At 41.2% G+C, this 25,089-nt stretch overlaps 1 protein-coding gene across 2 annotated transcripts in view; it reads left to right on the forward strand.

Moving 5' to 3' along the window:
* CABLES1 (Cdk5 and Abl enzyme substrate 1) overlaps positions 1 to 24,745 on the forward strand; it is a 170,979-nt gene extending 146,234 nt beyond the window's left edge. For both annotated transcript variants that reach the window (XM_077492570.1, XM_077492569.1), the window contains exons 5-10: positions 4,147 to 4,252; positions 6,523 to 6,679; positions 16,150 to 16,253; positions 17,826 to 17,932; positions 20,103 to 20,310; positions 22,579 to 24,745. In XM_077492570.1, coding sequence (XP_077348696.1) covers positions 4,147 to 4,252; positions 6,523 to 6,679; positions 16,150 to 16,253; positions 17,826 to 17,932; positions 20,103 to 20,310; positions 22,579 to 22,719 — 823 coding nt within the window. In that variant the 3' untranslated portion in view covers positions 22,720 to 24,745. The remainder of the gene's footprint in view (positions 1 to 4,146; positions 4,253 to 6,522; positions 6,680 to 16,149; positions 16,254 to 17,825; positions 17,933 to 20,102; positions 20,311 to 22,578) is intronic.
* The last annotated feature ends 344 nt before the right edge of the window (positions 24,746 to 25,089 follow it).

Genomic DNA, 25,089 nt, shown 5'->3' on the forward strand with positions numbered 1-25,089 from the left:
AACTCTTCCTGACTGTTTTGGCCCGATTTAGGTTTTTGATTTTCCTCAGCCTGAGGCTTATGACGCGAGGAGGGAATTGTCCATGTTATGAGCAATGACTTGCTGGAAGTTTGTAGGTGTGTAATGATTGGAGGCAAGGTGCCGTGGCATTTTGATCATCTCCAGTTGTGTAGTACCCAATCTTTTTCTGTATTGTTCTTTTTAGCAAGCTGGAGCAAAATGATCTGTTTTGTTCAGTTCACTAAATATTTAATAATAGTGCCTTAATTATTCATAACTGTTTGCTGGATGTTATAACTTTAACAGCGAGTGTCTGGCAAGCCTGCTGCTGTGTGTTTTTAGGTTTTTGCCTGGCTGTCTGAATATGTGAAGAAATAATATTTTTTCTTGTGTATGGTTAACAAATGCTATTAGAGAGAATTTTGAAGGCACACATTCCTAAACATAAAAGTAATGAGATCTATGGCAGCATATTCAAGGTCATATGAATTTATACAGAGCCTGCTTCCTTCAAAGGCAGTGTTTTGTTAGTCAGATGCTCCATCACTGCAAGATTAACGACGGCGACTACTCTTGTGAATCAGAATACGTTCATAAACCCAGAGCCCAGTTATCATCGCATTCATACTTCACTGACACCTATGTGATGAAAAATTGTAATACGCTGTCTCGTATATTATAAGAGTATCTCACAGTACATGGAAATGCAATTATTTTAGTAACTCTAAACTGCTAAATAATTTTTCTCACCAGCAGTATATAGCAGTCTTGTGACTTTTATCAGTGTCTGGCTGAGCACTGGTTAAAGCTTGTAGGAGGAAGTTTAATTCTCCTCTGACAGTCCTGTGAGGCTGCATGATCCCTAACCTCTGTCTTGTCTGTGATTGGCCCCGTGCTGATCACATGCACCTTCCCAAAAAAACAACTTTCTAGCCATACACACCAAACTGAGCATGTGCAGAGTACCTCCCAGGATGGATTGGGGAGTGTGGATGAAGGGGAGGATCAGAGAAGACAGGGTTAAACAGTCTTTTTACACCATGCGCAGGATTAACCACTTAGGTTCCACAGTGAGCATAACAAGCATGATTTACTGCATATACAGACTGATTTTGCTGTTGTGGGTTTAGTAACACTTTAAAGTGCTTGTAAAGGCTTGTTTGCTATGCTTACCTGCTCTGTTTGATGGATTTGCACAGAGCAGCCTGGATCCTCCTCTTCTTGGGTCCCTCTTGTGATCCTGACCCTCCCTCCTGTTCAGTGCCCCCACAACAAGCAGTTTGCTATGGTGGCACCCAAGCTAAGTCATAGCTCCCTGTGTCCATTGAAAAGGAAGGTAACTAATGTACAAACCTTAACTAACTAAAATAAATTAAAGGAGAAGCTGCCAAAATAAAAAGGTGTTCTCACACAAAATAACAAATGAATACAAAGGTATGTGGCACTAGCTCAAAAAAATATATAAAACGTGATCAATGTTAATATGTGCAATGAAGACGCTAAAAAGACAGCACTTCCAAGGCCGTTCTAATGCTATATACTGGATAATAAAGTGCAACCAATCTTCAACATAGGTAACAGTAATAATCATTCATATTGCAGAAAATGTCTAATAAAGTGCAAAAATAGGAATAAAGTGCAAAAAAAAAAATGCTCCACAGTGCTAGTAGTGCAATAAAAGTCCAATATAAAAAGAAAAAAATCTGACAGTTCATAGAGGAAAAAGTGCATGTGCAGAGCAACCCAAAAAAATCCACTTCATCCAATTGATATCACCATCTGTGCTGCGCCACTCGTTTGCCCCAGCCTCTCACCTCATAAAAAGACCCCTACAGGTCAGATCAGGCCTTGGTATGGATATACACTGGATACTCAGTGATCGATCGACTCCCACAAATATCCACAGCAATGCCGATACCAGGGTGGATTTCAAGCTCATCAAATGCAGTGCAGATATGCAATAAAGAGGGGCTCCAAAGTGCAGTAATTAATTTCAATTTATTAAAAAACAAGTAGTAACTTACAGTTCAGAATACTCAGTACAGCTCAGTAAGGTACTTCTGGACTCTGCCACGACCGGTAGTGATGTCACCTGGCTCCTCCCTGATGCGTTGCGTCACTGAACATGTGACATCATCACCTGTGTCCATTGAGACACGGAGCCCAACCCGGCCCCTCCCCCTTTCTCCCCTGATTGGCTAGCTGACTTTGACAGCAGTGGGAGCCAGTGGCACTACAGCTGTCTCAGCCAATCAGGAAGGAGTATCTTGAATGACCGAGACACTCGTGGATATCGCTGGAAAGAGAGGGCCCTTAGGTAAGTGTTAGTAGGCCAAGGGGGGCTTCTGCACACAGAAGGATTTTTATCTTAATGCATAGAATGCATTAATAAAAAAAACCTTCTGCCTTTACAACTCCTTCCACTATTATTTTTTCTTGCTTTTTTTTTTTTAATCCCTCTAACTCAGGGTTTTTCAACTAGGGCTCCTCCAGAGGTTACTGGGAGTTTCAGGACCAATGAGCAATTTCTGCCTCTCAAATAAGTTCCCACTGACACCATTGATCTTTTTAGCCCTCTGTAAGGGGGTCATTCTTCACAATGACCACAAATGTAAGGAGCATTTTTCCCACTGACCATCACACTAATGTTTTACGAGTTGTAAATATAATAATTTTTAGTAGGGGTTCCCTGAGACCGGAAAGTTATTTTAACGGTTCCTCTGTGTTGAAAAGGTGGATGTGGCATGATTTGGGCAATGGCTGCTTCCATCAGAGCCTAAGCAAAAAGTGTTCTGCTTTGTAACCGATACCTTTGAGAATTTCTTATAGATGTCTCAATTATTTTACAATTTTGCACTATCCTGATCTCTAAAATCTCAACCAGGTACACTCAATCATGTACATCCTTTGGCCTAGTCAATCCACTTATTTGCAAGTTCTGAGAATATGGATGTATCACCAAAATGGAGGAGGTCGGGAGATATGAATGAATGAACTATTTGTATAGCGCACAATGAGAACTGAATCGCCTCAATATGATATATTTGGTTTCATATTCTAATTCTAAAGGGTTGGGTATTATTAAGGATTGATCTGTTTTCTGAAGAAAGCTGGTAAGGAGGAAATGGTCAATCTGCTTTGGACAAAATGTGGCTTGCACTGAGAGCATGGCCAGGTCTTATCCAGTGTTACATTTTTCATGCAGTACTGCAATGAGTAGTCACGTCACATAACACCCATGTAACTAGGAATGTATTATGTTTTTCCCTTTTTGTTTAGAGAAACATATAAAAGAGATTAGCTTGATTTAAATATGCTTTCCAATGTGTGTTATTCCTTTAAAAACCTTGGAGCTATGCAATTATGTGTGTATGGGGGCAGCCAAATTTTTACATCTGCAAGTTTTGCTTTGCAGTGCAACACAGTGGTTATACTTTACTATGAAAGTGTAGATGTCTGCCGACTGATTAATACAATACAAATCCTGTTTGGTCAATGACAGTAAACGCACTGAACTACTGCTGACTCCATACTCAATACAGGGAAAAAAAGAAGATTGAGCAAATAAACAGGAAAGTCACTTAAAAATTACTTAAAATTAAAGCTGCAAGAATTCCCAAGAATGTGTGCTCACTAATAACATGTTCTACTTTCCCTTTAATATTCATCAATCAAAGTAAATGGTGATTCTTTAGAGTTCACAGTTTTTCTGGGGAGGTCACGGGTATGACTATCCTACAGGAGGCTCAATCTGTCTGACCACCAAGGATACTATTCCTGTTACTATTTCTGATGGGATACACACTTTTGATTCTACTCACCAAGCTTCCATAGCACACCCCAGGCCAGGAAACCATGTATATATATATATATAAAATATATATATATTTTTTTTTCTGTTTCATGTGAAACTTAAACAAAATACTTGTTTCTTTTCTTTATCTGGATTTTTTTTTCCAGCTATAGCATTAAGGCCACCAGTTCTGCACCAAAATGACACAGGCCTAACATCACTCTGTCTTGAAAATGTAATCTTCGTGACATATTAAAGAGTCTGATTCAGATGTGTAGTGACAATCATTGTGTAAATTACGATTAAATGCAGTTCTACAGTGTCAAATGTTTTTGTATTTATGTCACACACAGGGACACAAAACTGGAAGGAACAAGGCAGCGCCATTCTTCCGGTGGCATGAATACACGTGAAATGATACTTGGCCTTGAAGGTGTTGAACTTGGTGCTGATGGGAAGGTGAGAATGTAAGCACTGCTTGTAAGACAATTAGATAGTGGTTAGACATCACCTGTCACTGTGTAGTGTGTTTTCCACCCTGTGTACAACCACCATTACACTGGTATAAAAATAATCCCTACTGGTTATATAGAATACTAAATTATTTTATGTATACAGTTCACATTGATACCAAATATGCTCCTTTCAGTGCAATTAGCACGTAATTGCTATTGTTTAAAAATTGCATTTAAATATTTTTTTATACAACAAAAGAACTGCATTTACTAAGCGCTGAAAGGCTGAGTAGTTAAAATATTAATATTGTTTTTGCATTTTAAATGCTGCTTTTTAAAATATTAATAGAAATGGACCTAAGATCATAAACAGATGTGAATAACACGATCTAGCATGGAGAAAAAGTAAATGTAAAAAATATAATGGTACAGATGCTCAGGTCTGAAAACAATAAACAAATATTGAAACCCTCACAGTGGCCCTAGAAAGCAGGGAGTTACAGTACATAACTTGTGTTGTCATTTAGGTTTGATGTGCCAGGTATAGAGGGCATATGAGGCATAAAATAAAAGTAAGTGTACAGCTGGCATTGCAGAAAACCTGTTCCATTGCCGCCTAGTAAGTAGCATACAGTGTTGCCATGTGGACTAGCTCAGCTTAAAGTTATTCTAAAGGAAAGTGGGGAGAAAAAAAAAGTAATTCTCGTCTGTTCTGTGCAATGGTTATGCACAGAGAAGCCCTGATTCTCCTCTTTTTGGGTCCCTCGCTGGCGGTCCTGGCTCCCCCCCCCCCCATCCGAGTGCTCCTAGTAGCAAACCACCTGCTATGGTGACAGTGGGCAGGCTCACTCCCAAGTCGCGCTCTGTGTGTCCATCCACCCCGCTTCCTGCTCTCTCCTCATTGGCTCACTGATTGTGATGGACAGCAGCGGGAGCCACTGGCTCCCGCTACTGTGTGAACCAATGAGGAGAGAGAAGCCCCGGATAGACACTGCTCCTATGCATATCGCTGGATCGAGATGGAGCTCAAGCAAGTATTTGGGGCAAATGTGGGGTGGGGAAGAGTTGTACCCAGAAGGTTTTTTACTTTAATGCAGAGTCTATTGGGGTAAAAAAAAAAACCTTGAGCCCTTAGAACCACTTTAAGAAAGTCTAAGTAAGTTACAAGAGTTGTGTATGCAAAATATAAAGGTGTTACAATGATGGCACTGAACTCTTTATGTTAGCTCAGAAATTATGAAAGGGGGGCGCACAGATGACAGTTTTCAGAAAGTTAATTTTTGTTACTCTGTATTGAAATTAGAGATGTCATACATAATCTAAAGTGCATGACACTTGTTCCTGAGGTTATCCAAGTGCTGGAGCATTGGTCAGTATTCTGCAGGGTTTGACCATTACAGTTTTTCATGCTAAGTCACCCATTTTTACCGACCTGTTTAACTGTCTGGTTTCCCCCAGTGTGGGCCGTCATATTCAGGCTGCAGCTGTCAGAGAATGTTTGCTATGGGAAGATTTTTTTTAGCCCAATCAGTTGCATCCCACTAGCATCAAACTGGCCATATAGACTGCAATCTGATTGTACTGTCTGTGTAGAAATTTCTTTGGAAGTACATATAAAGGCAATTAAACAGGTTGTAATGTGTGACCAGATTTAGGACCACAGTGCTACACATGCTTTAAACAATCAGCAGTACGCAAACATGTCTGCAGTATATCTATTTTAGAAATTGCACAAAGAACGTGTTTCTTTGTTTTTATTAAAGAAAATTGTGCAAAAACAAAAATATGGACTGATATTGTAGGTCTTATTCCTCATAAAGGATCATTCTGATTGTCTAGGATGTGTTAAACTCATTGCTTCATTTTAATGCCTACTTCTCTTCTTATTATACCTACTTTCTGCTGCCACTGTAAAATAGTATCTAGTGTAATAAAATGATTACTTGGATAGCTACATTTGATAGGTGGTCATTACCCGGTGTGATGCCATTTTCATCTTGCCCATTCATTCCAGTTGCTTTGGCATGCACTCTAACCAATTATTATAATATATTGTAAGGAGCTTGATAAGTAACAATTGGTTGGAGATTCTCCGTAATTCACAGAAGGCCATTTTCTACTGTGCTAGGAGCCAGTTGTGTGCCCTTATAGTAGCAAGGCATGACTGATCTGGAAGACAATGAATGTGTCGGGGCTGGTGGAAGAAATTACAGCAACTCTGCTGAATGTTTTATGTCCACTGATCAGCTACTGGCAATCTTTTCTCTTCTCTAGACTGTATCATATACACAGTTTTTGTACCCCACCAATGCCTTGGGAGGACGCAGAAATACAATAGACTCCACTTGCTCCTTCTCTCAGTTTCGTAATGCAAGTCACCGAAACCTGACCCTTGGAAGAGCCAACAGTGTACAGGGGAGCATCGATACAGGTGACATTATTATTTTACAGATGTTGCTCACATGGCTGTGGTGTTTTATGTGAATGAGGTGGAGGATACAGTTTCAGTTTCCATGCATGTGTAAGTTATATACCTTGTCCTTAGTGATGCACTGTGGGCTGTATTTAATACTCTGGTGGAAAGTGCAGTAGCCACGGAAAACCAATAAGAGATCAAATGCCATCTGTTCAGTATTACCTGGTTAGTACAAGCGGATTTCATCTGTCTGCTTCTTGCACTATTTGTTATGAAAAGCTCTGTAGGTTGCTGCCTGATAACTCTAGTAAAGAAGTTGCTGATAAACATTTAATATGAATTTATAAAAGCCTGGTAAGTTTTTGGGCGCCAAAGAACATGGCAAAAGAGAAAAAGAAATGGTCACTGCACTAAAATATATTTTACGTATGAATGTCTTAAAGTGGAAGTAAACCCATCGATTAAACAGTCAAAAAAAAAAGGCATGCCGGGAATGCTAACTGCACATTGGCTGTGCTCTCAGCCAAACTATCAAACCATCCAATGGCTGGTGTCATAACGAATCACATGTGCAGCACTATAGCAGTTGAAGATTAAACAGAGGCAAAGATGGCAGCTTCCTTGGCTGAAAACAATAGGGGAGTTTACTTCCACTTTAAGGTATTTGGGATGGGTGCAGGGGCGGACTGACAACTCATGGGGCCCCCGGGCAATAGGAGATTATGGGGCCCCCAGGCAATCAGAGATTATGTGGCCACACAGTATACACACACACACACACACAGTATACACAGACATGTTTCTATTGGCTGAGAAGCTACTGGAGAGGTGGGGCAGCTATTATCTTGGGATTTTTAGACCAAAAGGATGTCGATAAGGGACATTTCAGAGACAGATGTAAAAAAAAAAAAAAACACAGATTTTTACATACTGTCCCTTGTTTTACTGAGGCTGGCAACCCTGATGGAGCCACCCAGTGGCCCGGGGCCCTCGGGCAGTGCCCGAGTGGCCAAATGGTCAGTCCGCCCCTGGATGGGTGCTAGTTAATCTACAGTGAGGGAAAAAAGGTATTTGATCCCCTGCTGATTTTGTATGTTTGCCCACTGACAAAAAAATTCTCTGTCTATAATTTTAATGGTAGGTTTATTTTAACAGTGAGATACAGAATAACAATACACAAATCCTGAAAAACACATTTCAAAAAAGTTATACATTAATTTACGTTTTAATGAGTAAAATAAATAATTTGACCCCTGCCCAAAACAAGACTTAGTACTTGATAGAAAACCCTTGTTGGCAATCACAGAGGTCAGACGTTTCTTGTAGTTGGCCACCAGGTTTGCACACATCTAGGGAGGGATTTTGTCCCACTCCTCATTTCAGATCCTCTCCCAGTCATTAAGGTTTCAAGGCTGACATTTGGTAACTCAGACCTTCAGCTCCCTCCACATATTTTCTATGGGATTAAGGTCTGGAAACTGGGTAGGCCACTCCAGGACCATAATGTGCTTCTTCTTGAGCCACTCCTTTGTTGCCTTGGCCATGTGTTTTGGGTCATTGTCTGGCTGGTATACCCATCCGCGACCCATTTTCAATGCTCTGGCTGAGGTAGAGTTGTGCAATTAATCGTTAAAGCTTGCTCTCGATTCAACCCCCTGACGATCTCTATTGCAGCGTTTGCCCATTCTTTCATATAACAAGTGGAGAGACTTATCTGCTCACTCAGCTGTCAAAAGAAAACATCCAGGCAGTCTGCCAAGTTTTTAACATGAAACATTGTAACTAACTCTTCCTCCTTAGATCAAAGGGATAAACTGTTAAAAAAAAATCCAGGCAGTCTGCCAAGTTTTTAAACAACCTGTAAATGCAGGAAGTTTAACCACTTAAAGACACTTATTTCTTAAGTTAAAATCAATATTTTTTGCTAGAAAATTACTTGGAACCCCCAAACATTATATATATATATATATATATATATATATATATTAGCAGAGACCCTAGAGAATAAAATGTCAATTGCTGCAATATTTTATGTCACATTGTATTTGCCCAGCGGTCTTTGAAACAAAATTTTTAGGGAAAAAATCCACGTCAATGAATAAAAAAAAAAAAAACAGTAAAGTTAGCCCAATTTATTTTTGTTTTAATGTGAAAGATGATGTTACGACGGGAGAATCGTGAGAAAATCGCGATCTATCTTCTAAGCAAAAAAATTGTGATTCTCATTTTAGCCAGAATCGTGCAGCTCTAGGCTGAAGGAAGCAGGTTCTCACCCAAGATTTAAGGTACATGGCCCCGTTTATCTTCACTTTGATGCGGTGAAGTTGTCCTGTCCCATTGGCAGAAAAACACCCCCAAAGTATAATGTTTCCTCCTCCAGGTTTGATAGTGGGCATAGTGTTCTTGGAGTCATAGGCAGCATTCTTCCTCTTCCAAACATGACGAGTTGAGTTGATGCCAAGGAGCTTTATTTTGGTCTCATCTGACCACAACACTTTCACCCAGTTCTCCTCTGAATCATTCAGATGTTCATTAGCAAACTTCAGGAGGGCCTGTACATGTGCTTTGTATAGCAGGGGGACCTTGTGGGCACTGTAGAATTTCAGTCCTTCACAGCGTAGTGTGTTACCAAATGTTTTCTTGGTGACTATGGTCTCAGCTGCCTTAAGATCATTGACAACATTTTCCTGTGTAGTTTTGGGCTGATTCCTCACTGTTCTTATGATCATTGAAACTCTACAAGGTGAGATCTTGCATGGAGCCCCAGACAGAGGGAGATTGTCAGTTATTCTGTGTTTCTTCCATTTGCGAATAGTCACACCAACTGTTGTCACCCTCTCACTAAGTTGCTTGGCAGTGGTCTTGTTTGCCATTTCAGCCTTGTGTAGGTCTACAATCTTGTCTGTCCCTGACATTCTTGGACAACTCTTTGGTCTTGGCCATGGTGGAGAGATTGGAATCTGTTTGCTTCTGTGGACAGGTGTCTTTATACAGATAACAAACTGAGATTAGGAGCACTCCCTTTAACCACGTTTGTCCTGGAAGGATTTGCCCCCTTAATGATAAGGCCATTTTTTGCGATACGGAAAAAAACAAGTTTCTTCATGAGTTTTAGACCTGTGTATATTCCACATATTTTAGGTAAAACAAAATTGCAATAAGCATATATTGATTGGTTTGCACAAAAATTATAGCGTCTACAAAATGGGGAATAGATTTATGGCATGTTTATTTTTTTTATTTTTTTTTTCTAACAATGGCGGCAAATTTTATCACGACTGCAACATTGCGGTGGACAGATTGTACACTTTTGACACTTTTTCGTGACCATTGACTTTTATACAGCGTTTCTAACTGGGGGGATGTGAATGCCCGGAGGAGGAGACTGATGGCTGTTCATAACCAGTATGAACAGCAGATCTGTCTCCTCCTCCCCTGTCTGTTTACATTGACACGCCTCCGTTCTGTCTCTGGAGCGGTCACAGGTGCCCGGCGGATGGCCAGCAAATGGTTAGAGTGCTGCTAATCTCAGCTTGTTACCTGTATAAAAGACACCTGGAAGCCATAAATATTGCTGATTGATAGGGAATCAAATACTTATTTTACTCATTAAAATGCAAATCAATTTAAAACTTTTTGGAAATGCATTTTTATGGGTATTTTTGTTGTTGTTCTGTCTCTCACTGTTAAAATAAACCTACCATTAAAATTATAGACTGATCATTTCTTTGTCCGTGGGCAAACATACAAAATCAGCAAGGGATCAAATAGTTTTTTCTCTTCCTGTAAGCCCGTCCATACTAAATATTGTAGTCTCAAAGTGATAATCTGCTATGCTATATGACAACTGAACTGGTCACAACTAAAGCTAACCAGGTTAGTTAAAACATATATTTTTTCCTAAAGCTGATCATACATTATACAATTTTCTTATTCATTTCTTTTAGATTCACCTTCAACTATGTAGTGCAAGGGCCTTTGTTACATACAAGCTGAAAGTGTTTGGGTTTGACCTCATATTATATGGTTTTGGTAAATCTAAAGGAAAATTGTACAAGAAAGTGTGTAATATATGGCTAGTCTTATAGTTGCAGTCACAAAACTTGTAATGAATATGTCCAACATTGTACACGCCGCTGCTTCAGGTGCCCAGTCCTCTTCTTAGTCACAGCTTCCAGCATGGCGGGGGTCAATAGCTTTGGGTCTTTGGGCTGAACTGCATGCAATATGGTCCAAAGGGGACTATTGAGAAAAGCCTGTGCATTTTTTTTTTCTTTAACAGAAGAGGTTTTATTAGACAAACAAGACAGTACAAACAGTTCAGGGTCAGCAAAATAAAAAATTCTGACATGGCATTACAGATCCAAATAGCAATTTAGCCACAGTGTCACCATTGTTGTACAGAGTAGTATAAACATACAATACATATCATACCAGTATGTGAAAAACAACAGTTAGGGGTATGGAACTGATAGGAGCAAGTATTCCTTCCCTACCCTATCTATAACTGGTGCATGATACCGAGGGTGGGGGGGGCGACAGGTAGGCGGGGGGGAAGGGAATAGACAGGGGGACAGAGCTTGGGAAGCATGGAGAGAAAGTTGTATGAGCCAAGATCTCCCTGGGGAGGGGAGAGAAGTGGAGGGGGGGGTCAGGAAACCTCTGTCCTTGCCCGGAGATGGGGTGACATTAAGGAGCGAGGCTCAACCACAGGCGTCGATCCCGTTCGAGCAAACCTTATCAAACTTCCCGGGCAATTTCTACTCTTTTATGTTATCCGGTAGAGTGGCAACACACTATTGATTGTCTTTTGCCACACTTCTTTGGTAGGAGCCTCCTTCAGCTTCCATCTTAGCAAGATTTCCCTTCTGGCGTAAAATAGGGAGTAAGTAAGGCACAATTTGACATAACGGCCCCCCTCAATGTCTTCTAAATGGCTCAGTAGCAAGATCAGGGGATCCAGAGGTATGTCTATCCCCCAGATATCCCCCAACATGTCTGCCACAGCATGCCAGTATGGACGGAGCTTGAGACAGGACCAGACCATATGGAAGAAGGTTCAAGGGCACATCTAGTACACCTTGGGCTAAGACTGGGATAAATGCTAACTAGCCTCTGTGGAGTGTGATATGCTCTGTGCAGAAACTTCAACTGGATGAATCTGTCTTTGGCCACAGTTATGGAGGGAATAAACAATGTAATACAGTCTTCCTATTCCTCATCTCCCAGAGAGGGAATGTCCACTCTCCATCTGTGCAGTGATCTTGTGAATTTAATGTCATGTGTTACTGTTAAATATAGGTACAGAGAGGACAAGGGTTTCTCCAGTACCCCAGAGATCAGGAGACGCTCAATCGAATCAGGTTCTAGCGTCACCCGAGTAGGGAACTGGGCTCTAAGAGCATGCCTCAGCTGCCAGTTTCTGAATTGAAAGAATCCTGGAAGGCGATGGGTCCGTAGCTCCTGAAACAAGGCAATTGTGCCCCTTGGCATCACCTGCCTGAGGATAATAATTCCTCTTGTAGCCCACACCGCAGGGTCAGGAATTTTATATAGGTGGGGAAGCAAAGGATTGCCCATAACGGGGTATGCAGGGAGATGCAAGATGGTTTCAGGACTGCTGCTCTGGAGCACCGCCACTTCTGGATCATGGTTTTCATGAGGCCCGTCACAGAGGAGTGAGCCCCACTGCCCCGGTACACCAAACTAGACGATGCTGCATATGAGCCTAGGAGAGCCGCCTCCAATGTAACTGCGGGGTTCTGCTGGGGCTGAGAAAACCACCACCTCACAGTGACCAGTACCGCCGCCCAATAATATAGTAGGAAATTGGGAAGTGCCGGTCCACCGCCAGACAGCGGAAGGTAAAGTATATGTTTTGTAACCCGCGGGGGCTTGCCAGCCCAAATGAAGATCACAACACTTTCCAGGCAACGGAAAAAGGACTTGAATAAGGGTCGGGTATGCCTAAAAAAATACAAACATTTCAGGAGGTAGATCATTTTAAGGAGGTTACCTCAACCGACCAGATTCAAAGGGAGATTCCACCATGTTGTGCACAGCTGAAGGAGCTGTGTCAATACCGGGTATACAATTCTGTTTGAGGTAGCCAGCCACTACATCACCCACCCTTACACTCAGGTAGGTGAATTCGTCCACCCAACTTAGAGGTGTATGTGTTTCTATGCGAGGCAATGATGGGTGAAGTGGGAACAGGACCGTTTTGTTCCAGTTTATACGGATACCAGAGTATCCACCAAATTGGTCAAAAACGGCCAATGCCAAATGTAGGGAGGAGGAAGTGTCAGCCAGATAAAGGAGTGAGTCATCAGCATACAGGGATATCTTCTCTTCCACTGTAGCTACTTGTATGCCCCTAATCGTTGGATCAGCTCTGAGGAGAATGGCAAGCGGTTCCAGTGCCAAGGCAAACAATGCCAGGGAGAGTGGGCACCCCTGACGTGTCCCCCTCCTCAGGGTGAAGACCTCCAAGAGGTTCCCATTGGTACGGATATGAGCTTGAGGGTGGGCATACAGCATACCGCAGCCAGGACAGGAATCTGGGCCCAAACCCGAATCTGGACAGGACCGCCCACAAGTAGCCCCACTCAACCGAGTCAAAAGCCTTCTCTGCATCGAGCAAGTATTTTAGTGTCTACATTAAGGAGGGAAATAGGGCGATAAGAAGAGAACAGAACAGGGTCCTTCCCTGGTTTGGGAATGACCACTATCACTGTGTCATGCATGGTGTCAGGAAGTATTGCCACTTCTAGGGATTTAGGCAGTAAAGATTGGAGCTTAGTCTTCTGCATACATCTTATAGAATTCAACCAGTATGCCGTCTGGGCCAGGGGTCTTGCCTGTCTGTATCGTTTTTAGTGCTGTCTGAATCTCCTCAACTTTAATAGGTGCATCTAGTTTATCGGCATAGGACGAGGTGAGAACCGGGATATCCATGTCATCTAAGTAAGCTGTCAGTTTGTGATGTTCATAGACTGCTCGGGGAGCTATAGAGCGTTTGGTAGTAGGAGGCGAAGCATTGGTTAATCTGCGCCAGAGTCAGGGGCAAGGATCTGACCTATGGTCATTCCGCCCGACTGCTCCCTGGAAAGCCAAGCCAGCAGGCCCCTTGCTCAAATATTCGTTGGGTCTGATGGAGTAATTCTTTTGCGTCAAGGTCGTTTTTTAAAAGCAGAATCTCTTTGGACAGGAATTGTAGGCAGGCGTAATGGTGGGGGTCTTAGGATCTGAGATAAAGAGCCTCCTGTCTAGCCACCTCCGCCTCTAGGCTGGTAAGTTCTGCTCTACACCCCCTTCAGATCTCAGCTATGATGGTCTGGTACTGTCCCTTGGCATATGCCTTGAAAGCATCCCATACGGAGGATGCAGAGGCAGAGCCAGCGTTGACCCTCCCATACGTTTCCATCTCGCCCCTAAATTTCGACTCTACATCCGCATCCAAGACCCAAAACCTGGAGGGCCTCCACAGTCTGTCCAAGGGGGATGACAGATAGATCCAGGGTCAGAAAGAGCGGAGTGGGATCCAAAATACCCCGGGGGCAAAATTACAATATCGTGAACTCTGCGCAGGACTGAGCCAATGCGGGAGAAAGTTCTGTGCGACGTGAAAAGTAAAGGCACGAGTTCGGGGGTGTTTCCACTGCCGGATATCATTCAGGCCATACGTGTCAGCCCAAGTCACCAAACCTTGGAAGGTGATGCCAGTAGCCATAAGTCTGTCCAACCCAGAGTCCGGGACCAAATTAAAATCTCCCAGTAGGACCACATTTTCAGTAGAGAACTTTATTTTAGCTGTGATCAGGTTCAGCACGTGGAAGGAGGCTGGAGGTGGTAGGTAGAGACTCACTATAACCCATTAGAAATTCTGTTACATTCAGTCTAAATAATACATGGGCTTTTCCTAATAAATATGAGGGGGTCGATTTCCCCATCAGACCTTCTTGAATGCAGTTCAGCCCAAAGACCCGAAGCTTCCCCTAATGTGTTGGAATGTCAGCAGTAGGAAGAGGACCAAGCATTCTGCAAAGATTTCTACACCAAACAGTAGCCTGTATGACGTGGTTAATTATAGAAGTGGTGTGACTGCAGCTATAGGAGAAAAAAAAAGTTTTTTTTACTAAAGCTTTGCTCGTACAATTCCAATATTGTACTAAAATCTTTATAGAGACACTGGGGTTTATTTACTAAAATGAGAGTGCAGAATCTGGTGCAGCTGTGGATAGTAGCCAATCAACTTCTAACATCAGCTTTAGGATGTATTTCAAGGGTTGAAAAGTACAAACTGTGTGTAGAAGGGAAGCTTAGAGAAGGGGAGAGGTTTGTCAGAAGTCCTAAATATAGGAGGAGTGAGTACAGATGAAGATCAGGTGCAAAGTAAAAGTTGCTTTTGGGATGCCGCATGTTTTGAGTTGGGATAGTTGTCTATTTTCTTTCTTTCTGCAAAATCTGGTGCAGCTCTGCATGCTAGCCAATCAGCTTCTAACTCATGCTCGTTCAATTAGGCTTTGACAAAAAAAAAAAATCTGGAAGCTGATTGGTTTCTATGCAGAGCTGCACCAGATTTTGCACCCTCCAGTTTTGGTAAATCAACCCCACCGTTATCTTGCCATAAAGGGCAAGGTGACTGTGTATCAGTGCTTCCCCAAGTGGTCACCATATACTACTTCAGTTCCATCTGCAGAGAACCAGGAAACTGTAAGCCCTTGTACACACGGTTGGACATTCTGACAACCAAATCCGTTGGATTTTGTCCGACGGATTTTGTCCGAAATCGCATGGTGTTTCATACACACGGTCGGACAAAGTTGTCAGAAAATCCAATTGTACATAACGTGATGACGTTATTTCGTTACGACGGGACTACATTCAGGCTAGTAGCCAATAGCTTTGGTCTAGGAATTTGATCTGAGCATGCGTGGCACTTTGTCTGTCGGAGTAGGCTACACATGATCGGAGTTTGTCCGATCGGAGCATTTTGTCGGAAAATTTTACGGACAAGTTGGAAAACTTGGTCCGTCGGATACTCTGATGGAAACAGTCAAATGGAGACCACACCCAGTTGGATTATCCGACAAAGTGGTCCGATAGGACACATTCCGTCGGAATCTCCGACCGTGTACAAGGGCTTAGGGAGCACAGGTAATTTTAATATATAGGGATTTATTAATTACTGCTCCTACCTTTTTTTCTTCACAGTATTAATTTATTACTTAGCTACAGTTGTGTTTTCAAAGCAAATTTGTCTTGTGAGATATGTGTAGGATGCCATTGTTGACCTCTCCTCATGAAGACTTTCATATTTGTGCTTGTTCCTAGTTTGTTGTTCAGAAGAATAGAAGCCATAAAAAGTATAATTTAGTGAAGGGGGCCAATAGTGGCTGCCTATTATTTTATCTAGGACAGGTGTACTTTAAAAATTCACATAACTAGTAAGATAATGTTATTGTTTCCTATATTTGAATTAGGAAGTGACATAGGAGACTTTACAGAATACGATCCAAATCTCCTGGATGATCCTCAGTGGCCATGTGGCAAGCACAAGCGGGTTCTAATATTCCCTTCTTATATGGTAAGTCTTAAGTCTTATCTGCTCTGTTTGCTGTTATATTAAGAATATAATTGATACTTATGTTGTACTTAATGTCACACACTGCTGTACAACTGCAGGCTAGAAATAATTTGTGGGTAATACTTTGTAGGGTCAAGACAGAATATGGTTGTTGCCATGTCAAACTAATTTTAGTCACTGAAAAATGTTAGGGAGACAGAACCATAACCCCCAATTCAAATCTTAAGGGTAGAAGTGTGCACTAGAAGTTTCTGTAAGCTATTTTGGAAATGGGGGTTCCTATTATCACCATGGGGCATTGTAGTAGGTTTGATAAACGGAATATTTGCAATATTGTAAGAGCCCAGTTGTGACTGCCTCTCTTTATAGAAAACCTACACTAAAAGAGAAAACCCATTGCTAAGCTCTGTGGAAAATGCTGGTATCCGGTCTCATGAAGCCTTCTATTGAAGTCTTTGGATCAGCAAGACAGCCATAAAACTAGCATTCTCAAAAAGGGAGGTCAACAATGGCAGACTCCATGGGGGTTATTTACTAAAACACGAGAGTGCAAAATCTGGTGCAGCTCTGCATATAAACCAATCGGCTTCCAGTTTTTTTGTCAAAGCTTAATTGAAAAAGCTGAAGTTAAAAGTTAATTGGCTAGCATGCAGAGCTGCACCAGATTTTGCACACTTCAGGCTTAGTAAATCAACCCCCATATGCCTCCATTTCCTGTTGAAATACTTCCTTGCAGCTAGCAAACACCTGAAGCTGGACATGCATCGTAGTATATTTGAGAATTGTATTAAAAGGAAACTGATGGTTTAAAGCAGGGGTCTCTAAACTATGGTCCTCCAGTTGTTCAGGAACTACAATTTTCATCATGCCTAGTCACATTTCTGTGAATGTCAGAGTTTTACAATGCCTCATGAGACGTGGAGGGCCGTAGTTAGGAGATCCCTGGTTTAGAGTTTAGGGGCTGCCATTGGAGACCTTTCCTGAAAATACTAGTTGCTTGGCATAACGTTGAGTCGCTAACAAGTTTAGAGATCAGGAATTCTGTCTCATGTGCCGTATGCTTTTTCATAGTTTGTGAAGCCAGGCTACCAGCATTTTTCAGTGCAGTGGCAGCTCACACATTTCTTTTATGACAGGTCTACTTGAAGAACTTGTGATCACCCCATGAAAGCAAACTGAAATGGGTTGATCACAAATGTGCTGTGGAGGTCTGCTGATGCCCATAAACATGGGGATGTATGCCCATCTTAGCCAAAACTGGGTGTATCAAGCTGTGATCATCTTTAGGGCATTTGTTGACGGGCTTTGGGCTTGTGTCGATAACCTCAGTTTCACAACTGTTTGAGACACTTCTGAGATCATTTAGAATGTCATTGACAGGTGCATTTGACCTGCAGGTAGCATCCTTTTGACTTGCATTGGATATGCTTCAGCTGGGTTTTACACTCTTGTAGACTTCTTTGGGAATGCAAAACCCATTTGAAGCGTTCTAAAGCTCGTTGATGCAGGCTATTAACCCATTGTGGGAGCTTCTAGAGATAGATTAACCTAAGCATCTTCTTTACATTTCAGACCACTATAATAGAGTATGTGAAACCATCTGACCTCAAGAGAGATATGAATGAGACTTTCAAAGAGAAATTTCCTTATATCAAGCTTACTCTTAGCAAAATAAGAAGGTATGTTACATTTTCCTCCTATGCAAGAATCCACCAATGACACATTAGCAAAAATAACTCCAACATAAGGATTCCTAATTTTTTGAATGTGAAATTTAATAAAAATTGTCACTTGACTGAAAGTTAAGATTCTTATGTAAAGCTTTGCAAATAGTTTTTCCCCACAATATTTATTTTATTAAATACATATTAAAAATGAAGCATGGACTGTGACAGTTGTGTATCGGTTACGTTCTGGCCACACACTGCAGGCTTTGTCCTAGTAATATGTTCCAGTACAGTATATATTTGGATCTTTGTATTAATAAGAGTACTTGCTATACTGCCAATTGCAGTCAGTGGAACTGGCAAATCTCTCTAACCACAATACATTGTTCCCCCTAGGCATACAAGTAGGTGACATTGGTCTTTCATTACATACATAATTACATGCTATAAAGATGCAAGTGACGTTAATACAGAGGGATCTATGCGGTAGTTTGCTTCCGGAATAATGTCAGGCCGCGTACACACGCGGGGACTGTTCGCTCAACTTTGTTCGTCAAACAGTTTCAGCGGACAGTCCGCTCAAAATTAGCATGGACGGACTTGCCCACACACGACGAACGAACAGTCCGCTGAAACCGTGCGCGATGACGTGAACGGCACGTACGACGGGACTAGAAAATTACGTCCTATACACTGCAATGCAACCTTCGGCGTGTAAATTCTTTCTGAGCATGCGCGAGACTTAGTTTGACGAACAAGCCTACACATGGGCGGACTGTCCGCTCAAACCAAGTTTCAGCGGACAGTTTTTTTGGAATTTCCGAAAAACTTTGTTCGTCAGACTGTCCGCTGAAACTGTCCGCTGAAGCCCACACACGAGCGGACTGTCCGCCGAAACACTGTTCAGCGGACAAAGTTGAGCGAACAGTCCCCGCGTGTGTACGCGGCCTCATAGAACTCTGTATGGTTTTGGTGAAAAGTATTTTCTTTGATTGCCCAACACAGAACCCAGGACTGGCCAAAGTAATGAAAAATTAATGGCTTAAAAAAAAAAAAAGTATTTATAGGTGTATCTATGTAGCCAGTGCTAAAAAAAATAAAAATAAAAAAAATTAAGGTCAGCGTCTAAAGCCTCGTACACACAGTACGATATTGGCCAACAAATGTTGGATGGTAGGCTAGTAAATTTTCAGCGGACAATGGTTTGACGTCAGATTTTCGTATGGTCAGTACACAAATCCGTTACATAAAAGTCAAAAGTACAAACACGCATGCTCGGAATCATTGCTCATCTAACACGAAATTAGCAGAAGGGGCCCAAAGGGTGGCATTCAAGAGCTGAAATTCCTTGTAGTACGTCACTACATTCGTGTTTATTGCATGACAATTGTGTACCGTTAGTATGCAAGACAAGATCCTGGCACACGCCCTTAGGACAAAAATCAGATCCAACAATAGTACCGTGTGTACGAGGCTTACGTTTTTGAGCTCTTACTACTTTGAAGTCATAGAAATATTAACTGGGGCATTTGGAAACTGTATACAAATTGTCATTATTTACATACATGTATATATGTAAAATCCTATGATGCTTAGATCAATTTATGAGCAGTGCCTGTTGAGTGGTGAAAAGATTTTTTAAAAGTTTGACTTTTTAAGATGTTGTTCAGTCAAATACCCTTAGTGTACCATTAGTAGCCCCCCTACACATTTATGCCTAGGTCAGAGAGATCAGCTAGGTTTGTGTTGAAGCTGACCCTTGGATGGCACATAGTGCAGTCATCATGCAATCAAATTATATGACCTATCTGAAGGTGTGCAGTGTCTGCATTGACCCTTGGATGATTCACATTCAGTAAAAGGGGGCATAGGATGACCGTATATATGGGACAAATGTGCACATGTAACTGTTCGGACAGTTGGATTATTACATTCCTGTTTCACATTGAAATGCCTTGTGGCATCGTTTTCATGCCATGCCACGTTTGTGATCCTTCTTCAGAATGGTTTTTCAGAATAGTCAGTATGAAATCTTTTAATCTTATGCTCTTATTTAGCCCTAAGCTGAAATTCCTATAGTAACTCTCCTAGAAAGATCAGTAGTTTAAACCACTGCAGATTCATCCACGTTGACATTTCAGTAGCAGTCCATGAGCAATATGCTTTTCTATCATGTTTGTAGCCTGAAGCGGGATATTCGCAAGCTGGCGCAGGAGGATTGTGGCTATGAAGAGCCTACTGTGGCCATGGCATTTGTATATTTTGAGAAGCTTGCGTTGAAGGGGAAGTTGAACAAACAAAACAGAAAGCTTTGTGCTGGAGCCTGCATCCTGTTAGCAGCCAAAATTGGGAGCGATCTCCGAAAACATGAAGTCAAACACCTCATTGATGTAAGTACATGTGCCTTATTGCTGCAGAGCCACCAGAATACAATGATTTAGGTAACACCACTTGAAGCGATAACATACCAATATATGGGCCAACAGACAGGACGGTATATAACCATAAAAGAATACACCCGACACTAGGCTTGGATAAAATAATTGGTCACAGCTCTTTATTATTGGTTTAATAAATTGAACATCTCAAGAATAACATTACTCAAAACAGCTTAGCCACCACGACTCAAGTTGTAACAGAAATCTTTGTAAACTTAAAATTCCCTTATGCAAAATGCAACTTTTATATTTAAAACATACATTGACCTAGTCACTAAAAACTCAGGCCAAATAAATTTGATTTCTTCAGCTGCCCCCCTTAATTCAAAGGTGATACCACCACACGATAAAGGCTGCGACATACAGTAAAACAGGGTGGGGAGCACCACAGCTGTGTCTTCTGAGATGAATGAGCCCGCTGTCACAGAACCTTCCTTAAATAGGCAAATTCAGGGTTCTGGAACTTTCTAAAGAAGGTCATCTGACCTTCCCCAGAGGTCACATGACCTCTTCTCAAGCCACTATACCTTAAATAGGGGGGTCCCCGCATGCTGCAGGCTTGTGGGGGGGGGGGGCTTGAAACTGCCTCCTGCCATAGTCTAATGAGAAAGGGGGGGGGGGGGTCCTCGAAAGCTTTCTTCTTTCCTTTCATTCTACACAGAAATACAAGGTAGTTATGATTTCTAAGAATTCTTTATTTACTATTTGCCAAGTGATATTCTGTAGAACCACCATCTACAATCAAAGGAGCATACAAATGTAAATGATCTGGAAGTGTAGCTTGCAAGAAGTGGGAAAAATTCACAGAAAACATTTCCATTTTAAAGAGTAGGGAAGAATTATCACTTCAGTCAGATTTCATAGCGGTTTGTTTCCCTGATAGGAAAGCTCTACCCTTATTATTTGTGCTTGTTCTAGGAGCAAAAGTGAGGATGAATACATCATTTTCACCCACAAACACAGATCAGCCATAACTTTGACTACTGACAGGTTAAGTGAATAACATTAGTTATCTCAGTACAATGGCATCTGAAATTCGGGGGGGATACATTAGACAGCAAGCAAACACGTCGCTCTGAGCTGCAGTGGACAGGGTGCCTAAACTGACCCGTGTCCACAGCCAAAAGCTCCTACATTGGGCACATGAGCATCAGAACTGGACCACGGAGCAATTGAAGAAGGTGGTCTGGTCTGATGAATTCAGTAATGGTTTGAGGAACACAACAGCAAGTTTGATGTGTTAACTTGGCCTCCAAATTCTCCAATCCAATTAAGCATCTGTGAGATGTGCTGGAAAAGCAAGTCTAATTTATGGAGGCCCTGCCTCACAACCTATGGGAATTAAACGATCTGCTACTGATAACTTGGTGTCAGATACTACAGCATACCTTCAGAGGTCTATTAGAGTCCATGCCTGGGTGGGTTATGGTGGGTGGTCATAATGTTATGGCAATCGTGTGAGTATTTACATGGCTAAAGTACGCTGTTGGCTGAAAATGGGTCATGGGAGTGCAGAATGAACTTTGGCTATAGATTTGGCTATACTTCTCCTTTTAAAATGAACCTGAGATCTGTCCATGCAGAATAAAGCTATAGGTTAAAAAAAAGCACCTCTTCCTCATTAGCTTATACTTGGCTTCCGTTAACTCATCCACTGGAAGCAACAAACAAAGCCCTGTGTCAGCTCAAATCTAAGTTTATACAGAGCTGAGAACTCTCTCCACCCTCATGGGACAATTCTGTATTCCTGGGTTCCCAAATACCAATCGTCCCTGCTTGGCTAAATCGATTCAGTGTGTGTGCTAACGAGCACTAAATATATACGAAAATGCCCTACAATAATATAGATGGGAGACAACTTTAGCTTGCTTTATGTGCACTTAAGTGTACCTTGCCCTTTTATGACCAGAGGTCATTGATGTGACAAATACTCATGACCAAAATGCTTGCCTAAATTTTACCTTCTCAGTCCTTAGTGGAGTCCTGGAGCCATGAACATAGATTAACATTCTCGAAGCATGGGGCATCTTGCTGAGGAACCTTAAAGTTGTTATTCCAGCTTGATGAATCAGGGTGAAATATGATAGCCGCCACAGGATTCTGATGTATATCCTCACCTAAATACACTGCTACTTTTTTTTTTGTCTATTCTAAATCCAATACATTATTATGTCATGTCTTTACCATACCATAACGACTGTCTGATTTTCTCCTTCTTAGAAACTGGAAGAGAAGTTTCGTTTGAACAGACGTGAGTTGATGGCATTTGAATTTCCTATCCTGGTTGCCTTGGAGTTTGCTCTTCACCTACCAGAGCATGAAGTTATGCCCCATTACAGACGTTTAATCCAAAGCTCCTAGCACAGGCTACATGCCTTTCTCTGGGACAGTGGAGGAGCTCACAGAGCCACAGCTGCTATTGGACATATATACAAATGATTGCATTGTTACCTGCACCTAGTGGAGACTGTCATATTGTGAACTGACACAGTACTACCCTCTTATCAGCAGAGTGGGGAACGGCACACCTGCCTTACACTATCGTGAGGAGTAGTTAGTTTGCTAATCTTTGGATGTGTGGAGCCTCATTCACCTTCAATGAGGGGTGCTGTTCTTGAGGCTTTACTGTGGTTAATATGTATCCTAATTGGGAACCTGTTTAATTGCCATTACCTCAGTTCTCAAAATGGCTATCTACACTTTGTGAAGGTGCATGTATACTTTAACACCAATGTTCTCATTGGAGCAACTTGCTGGTATTTGTCTTTTTTACGTAGACTCTCTATTGTGAATAACTGTTGAGAGGAGAAATGACGCGTGGACCACAAGCTGAAATTTCCAGCACTTCTCTCCTCCAAGAACATTTTACTTTAAACTCACAAGTGGACTTTGTCATCTCTTTACCTTCAGGTCTGACATTTATCGTGAAGGACATTTCATTAAGGTGCCATGTCAGGTGTTAACCTTCACTGTGTCAAAAAAGAAATGTGCCAATGTATTTCTTACAAAGAAAGAACTTTTATGTGCCCTGCTATCTTGGAGGAACCCAAGAGACTGGCTTAAGCCTGGATGTAAAAACTGTGTGAAATGAATCTTAACCTCAACTGGCACTAGCCATGACACACATGGATTAACACTACAAATGGTTTCATTCCACCGGTATACGTTGTAAAGCCAGGACATTTTGGTGATCCTTTTGCTTCAGTGACAGCTTTACTATAAAGCCACAGGATTTTAACCAATTGCACTTTTCCACTGTGGAGGAAATGCATTGAGTCGTACAGCTTGGTGTTGAGAATCTTCTGTGCTCTATGTTAGAGTGCATCTTAAGCACGTTTTCTTGTGCTACATGTTATAAAGCAGTGTTCTGAGAAAGCAACTGCCCATTATAATTTTCATCAACAATACATTCATCTCTGATACTGACTGATGTGTGATTCTATACAAATCAATGTAGCTTCATTGCTCAATCTAGCATCAGAAGAAAATGAATGCAGAATGTATTCTGCTGTAGGTTGTTTTTTGTTTTGTTTTTTTCTTAGTTTTTTTTTAATGATCTTATTTTGCATCATAATTTATACTTGACAATTTTATTTAGTTGAATTCATTACTATGATGTGGGAGGAAATCTGTTTTTCTTTTCTAGGCAATTTAACTCTCCCTGTGCACACTGTTGTCCATTTGGGCATAGTTTGTAAAGACGTGGTTTACAAAGTACAGAAACAGTGGACCCAGCCAAATGTCTTTTATATTGCGTTTTATTGGTAATAGAACAATGAAAGGTGATTGATTGTTATGGATTACTGTACTTTGTACATTGCTCTTTTCCTTATTTCATAAGCCCAATTTTTCTTTAATGTATACAAGTCATAAAACCATTGCTTAGCTAAAGAAGTCACTTATGCTAATTTATAGTGATTGCATTGTCACAATATGGCTGTCTGTAGGCATTGGGTACATATTAATGCCACACTGCCAAAACCACATAATTTTGGCTTAAACACATCACTGGAACTATATATCCAGTGCATGGGATTTATGAGTGTGTCTAATTTTGACACTTGTTTCCACTAAGGTCAGTGGATATTCTTGAAATCAAGATTTAATTTTTTTTTTCTACTAGTTTTTCGTTTCTTTGTTTAAAATTCTAGTTTATATGGGCTAAATATGGGTAAACTCAGTATTCCCCACATGGGCCCCAGTGTTCACCCCTTTGGCTAGTTTAAATCAGACTAAATGAATATTATGAATTTAGCTCCAGAAGTATGGAAATCAAACAGTGCCTTCAACTGGTAGCATTTTTAGGCTGAAGTCTGTTTTCACTTACTTACTCTATTCACTCTCATTCAGATATTTAATTTTTAAATAAAGAGATACATATAGAAAATGTTGACGTTGGATTACTTTAGTTTAATCAGAATAAAATGTATGTGATTCCCCCCCACAGGCCTTAACAGCTGTAAAATGTATTAAAAAGCATTTCTACTTTAGCTATAGATGAATCTAGTGTAATGTCAATCTTTAAAGTATACAGTGCATCCGGAAAGTATTCACAGCACTTCAGTTTTTCCACATTTTGTTATATTACAGCCTTATTCCAAAATGGATTAAATTCATTATTTTCTGCAAAATTCTACAAACCATACCCCATAATGACAACATGAAAAAAAGTTTGTTTGAAATCCTTGCAAGTTTATATAAAAAAAAAATCACATGCACATTTGTATTCAC

Source organism: Lithobates pipiens, unplaced genomic scaffold (assembly GCF_037356315.1).
Source record: "Lithobates pipiens isolate NorthernLeopardFrog02 unplaced genomic scaffold, aLitPip1_a1.2 Scaffold_19, whole genome shotgun sequence".
In the NCBI taxonomy this organism is placed as follows: Eukaryota; Metazoa; Chordata; class Amphibia; order Anura; family Ranidae; genus Lithobates; species Lithobates pipiens.